General features: G+C 10.4%; 1 protein-coding gene across 1 annotated transcript, besides 18 other annotated features; it reads left to right on the forward strand. All coding sequences in view use genetic code 6, as the record gives it.

Moving 5' to 3' along the window:
* Positions 1-365: 365 nt before the first annotated feature.
* IMG5_041000 (hypothetical protein) lies at positions 366-551 on the forward strand (the record flags this gene model as incomplete). The annotated part of the gene is made up of 1 exon (XM_004038918.1): positions 366-551. A coding segment is annotated over one exon (186 nt), but the record flags the coding sequence as incomplete, so codon positions are not given.
* Positions 442-543: a microsatellite.
* Positions 448-535: a microsatellite.
* Positions 552-1,359: 808 nt separating the features above from the next.
* Positions 1,360-1,391: a microsatellite.
* Positions 1,389-1,425: a microsatellite.
* Positions 1,426-2,329: 904 nt separating this feature from the next.
* Positions 2,330-2,409: a microsatellite.
* Positions 2,410-2,759: 350 nt separating this feature from the next.
* Positions 2,760-2,808: a microsatellite.
* Positions 2,803-2,924: a microsatellite.
* Positions 2,809-2,870: a microsatellite.
* Positions 2,824-2,926: a microsatellite.
* Positions 2,825-2,863: a microsatellite.
* Positions 2,860-2,925: a microsatellite.
* A 49-nt stretch (positions 2,927-2,975) lies between the features above and the next one.
* Positions 2,976-3,005: a microsatellite.
* Positions 3,006-3,876: 871 nt separating this feature from the next.
* Positions 3,877-3,914: a microsatellite.
* Positions 3,915-4,099: 185 nt separating this feature from the next.
* Positions 4,100-4,147: a microsatellite.
* Positions 4,121-4,166: a microsatellite.
* Positions 4,167-4,382: 216 nt separating this feature from the next.
* Positions 4,383-4,434: a microsatellite.
* Positions 4,435-4,780: 346 nt separating this feature from the next.
* Positions 4,781-4,821: a microsatellite.
* Positions 4,822-4,853: 32 nt separating this feature from the next.
* Positions 4,854-4,924: a microsatellite.

The following is a 4,924-nucleotide window of genomic DNA, read 5'->3' on the forward strand; positions in this document are numbered from 1 at the left end:
TTTTATATTACTAAATTTACTTCTTTTTTTCTTCTTCTTCTTATGAATCATTTTCAAATATTTCATTTAGAAATTTATTATCTTTATCATATAATTTATTATAATCATGTTCTATAGATTCTTTTATTTCTTAAATTAAATTTTCAATATCAGTAATATTATTTTTTTAATTCCTTTTTTAAACCTATAAACATTGAACATTTAATTAATTTTCATTTATATATTTTCTTAAAGAATCATATATTAAATAACTTTCTATTTATATACTTTTTATAATGCAATTACAAAATACTACTTCATATTCATTTAATTTATTATTATTCGATTATTCTTATAATTATTCCATAATATATTTATTTATTTAGTATATTTTTATAAAGATATATTATTTTTTAATAAATTACATAAATAAAAAATAATATTTTTATTTTGAAAAAAAAAATAAATTATATATATATATATATATATATAAATATATATAAATGAACATTTATATATATATATATGCATTTATTTATATATATAATATTATATAATAATATTTTTTTATTGTTTTTAAAAATATTATATTAAATAGCTTTTTTTTTATTGTTATAATATTTTAATCAAAATATTTTGAATAACCAATAACATATTTTTATTTTATATCTATTTTATTTTTTAAAAAATATAAGAGAAAATATTTTAAAAGGACTTTATTAAATAATTTATAAATACAAAATATAATATAATATTCTTGTAAAATAAATTAATTAATTAAATTTTTAATTTATCAAAAATTTTCAAATAATACTTTTTATCAATTAAATTTTGTTTTCTTTATTATTTAAAATTAAATATTTATACTTATTTATTAGTATTAAATTTTTAAAAACTATAATTATAAAAAATTTCTAATCTGAAGTATAAAATTATATATTTTTAATATATAATAATAATAATAATAATGATGACCATTTATATTTAGAAATATTATTTAATTATTGAATCTATATTGTAAAAATGAATCAATTATTTTATTTTTTTTGATTAGTTTATTTTTTGGTTTTCTACTAATTAAAAATTTTAAATTTATTTATTAGTAAAATATTAAAAATTTTATAATCAAAAATTAAATTTTAATTTAGTTAAAAGATTATCAATACATAAATTATATAATATAAATTAATTGAAAAATAATTATATTAAAATACTTGTCTTAATATAGTGATATAAATTTGAAAAAACTATATAAATTAAATATTTATTTTTTCCAGTAATTAAATTCATTTATCTTTTTATAAATAGAAACATAAATAAATTATTAAAAATATTTTAAAAAATTAAAATTATTTTTCTCCATCTATTTTTTTATTTCACTATATAATTTTTATTTATATCAATTTTTATTTTGTTAATAAATATAATTTTTATTAAAAAATATAAAACATTATTATGAATGTTTTAAATATATATATATATATAAAATATCTCAAAATTAGATATAAAAAGATAATATTATTTCTTTATAATACATTTTTTTTTAAAATAGAAACTAATATTTATTAATTTTATAAAATAGCTTTTAGTGGATTATATGAATATATTTAAAGTTTTTATGCAAGAAAAATATTGTTTTGACATTTATATGTTTTCTAAATTTTTTATGTTCGTTAAAATAAAAAAATTATATTAAGAATTAGTTTTTTCTCCTATATATATAAAAAAATAGATATTTTTTTATATTAATTTGAAATAAAATAAATATTTTAATTTATTTACATATAGTATATTTATATATAATCAAATAAATATTATTTAATCAAAAAAGATATATATTATATATAAATTAAAATATTTTTAATTATTTTTATTTTAAAATAATTTCTATAAATCAAATAATTAAATTTATAAATAAAAAATGAATAAAACTTTAATATTATTATTGATTTTAATTATTTTTTCCAATGCCTTTAAATAAAGCATAAAAAATCATATATAAAAAATAAAATCTATCAAATTATTATTATAATTAAATAAAAAGGAGGTTAATGAATAAATGATTTAAAATTTTTGTAATGGTGTAAAAAAATAAGGAGTTAATTAAATTACTGAAAATATTTTTAAATAAGCAGATTTGGATAGAGATGATAATATTTAATTAGCTGAATGGGAAAGAATATTTGGTGTCTAAAAATAATAAAGTTAATAAGGATTTGAATTCAGTATAATTGATATTAATAATAATGGAAAAATTGATTAATAAGAATTTTCAGATGGAGTAAATTCTTTTTATAATAAGTAGTGTTCAGACAGACTAAAATGAAATATTATATATGTTTCTTTTTTTATAATATTTTTTTTTAATAAACATTAATAATTTTTTTCATTAAAAAATAATTATATTATTTTTAAAAAAAATAATATTTTATATGGCTTTTTATTTATTGAGGGATTATAATAAACAAAAAAATAGAATTAGAAATAATTATTTTAAATAAATACATATTTCTGAACAGTAAATAATTCAAAATTAAATTATAAAATTTTTTCAATTAAATATGTTATTTTCAATTAAATGTTATTTAAAAATATATTTAGAAAAATGACCTTTTTATAAAAATATAATTTATTTTTATGAGATTAATTATTATATTAAACGATTTAGCATAAAATAGAATTTATATTTAAAATCTATAATAGTTTTTTTTATGTTTAATACATATATATTTTAATTTTTATATTGCTTTTAATATTTATTTAAATAAAAAAAAAAACTGTTAAAATTATAAAATAATATTATATTAATATTATAAAAAAATATATATTTTTATTTTTATTTATTTATATTTATATATATATATATATATATATATATATATATTAATATTAATATTAATATTAATATTAATATTAATATTAATATTAATATTAATATTAATATTATTACGCAAAATTATATAATGTTTTTAAAAACATTATATATTTATATTTAAAATAAATTTATATAATAATAAATTTTATAAAATTAGATATTTTTTTATTTTGATATAAAATAATATCTTTAAATATTTTTTTTTTAACTGAAAATCTTTAATGAAAAAAAGATTATTATTTTTATTTTTAATATTTTCGAATGAAATTTTTATTTATATAAATAAAATATGCATTTTAAAATCATTTTTTTTAGAAATTTTTATAAAATAAAAAAATAAAATATAAATAATTTTTTTTATAAAAATATTTTAATTAAAATTTTCTTATCTTATAAATCATAATTTTAAAAATATTTATATTTATATATATATATATATTTATAAAAATTTTAGAAAATAATTTTTTTTATTAAAAAAAGATTAAATAAATATAAATATATATTTTATTTTATATATATACATAATAAATAATTTGATTTGATATAAATATAGTTATATTATATAAAAATTTAATATAATTAATAAAACCTTAACAATAAATTATTAATATTATCTCTCTTACCTTACTTCATCTTAATTAAGAGAAAAAATTTTTAAAAAATAAAATGTTAATATTGTTTATTAAATTACTTTTATTATTTTAAAATAAGATGGAGAAAATAACTCTTTGTAATTCTTTATATAAAATATGAAATATAAGCAGCTAGTAATGCTGTATAATCAAATAGATACTGATGAAAATGGAAATACTTTCTCTGATGAAGAAGTTTAGCAAATTAAAAAAAAAAATAACATTCAAAAGTAAGTACAAATAATCGTAAATTATTTTTTTAAAAAAATATTATTATTATATAAACATTAATAATATTTTTTTTCTTTTTCTTTTTTATTTTATATTTAATTTATAAAAAAATTAATAAAAAGTTTGAAATTAAATAAATTTTTATTTCTTTTCAAAAACAAATTAATAAAAAAATGAGTAAATTAATACAAAAATGATGATAAAAAATATATTATATTCTAAGAAAAAACTTTTTTTCATAATTCTATATTCAATTTTAAAATTTATACTTAAACCAAACTTTATTAAATAAATTACAAAAAAAATATTAAAAGAAAAAAAACATATGAGTATTTTTTTTTTTAATTTAAATAATAACATAATAATCAATTAAAATCATATAAAATAAAATTAATTAGATAATTAAATAAAAATAATTATATAAATTAAAAATACTTATATAAATAAAATTTATAAACAAAATGCTTGAATAAACTGATTTTTTAATAAAATGTTTTTGGATTTTTTTCTTAAATATTAATAATAATAAGTATGAATATTCCAAATTTAAATAATTATAATTTTTTAAGGATTTAATTTTACATTTATAGAATATACTTTTTTAAATATATGTTTTTATATTATAATTTAATTTTACTTTGAAATATATTATTTAAAGAAATAAAATAAAAAAATATAAATATTTATAAAAAAAATATAATTTAAAAAAAAAAAAATGATCAAAATGTTTAGTTTATTCTAAATATTAATTTTTAAATTGAATATATTAATATAAAATAAAAAAGTTTTAATTAATAATAATAATTTAACGCTAAAAATTAAGCTAAAATGAAAATTATTATTAAAAATTAAATTTAATAAAAATATTATATATTATATAATTGAAAAAAAGGAAAAATAATTTTTTAATTATAAAGTTTATTAATATTGAATATTTAAATAATTTTTAAAGAAATTTAATATGATAATTAAAAAAAAATTAAATATAATCTGAATTTGAAATTATTAAATATAAAAATTTATTTTAAAAATAAAATTATTTAATAATATTTAAATGAATAAGAAAATATAATTTAAAAAGTATAATATAAAAAGTAATAATTTTATTTTTATTTTTATTTTGTTATAATAAGGGTTTGGGTTTGGGGTTGGGGTTGGGGTTGGGGTTGGGGTTGGGGTTGGGGTTGGGGTTGGGGTTGGGGTGGGG

The sequence above is a fragment of the Ichthyophthirius multifiliis genome (genome assembly GCF_000220395.1).
Source record: "Ichthyophthirius multifiliis unplaced genomic scaffold scaff_1120509249895, whole genome shotgun sequence".
Classification (NCBI taxonomy): Eukaryota; Ciliophora; class Oligohymenophorea; order Hymenostomatida; genus Ichthyophthirius; species Ichthyophthirius multifiliis.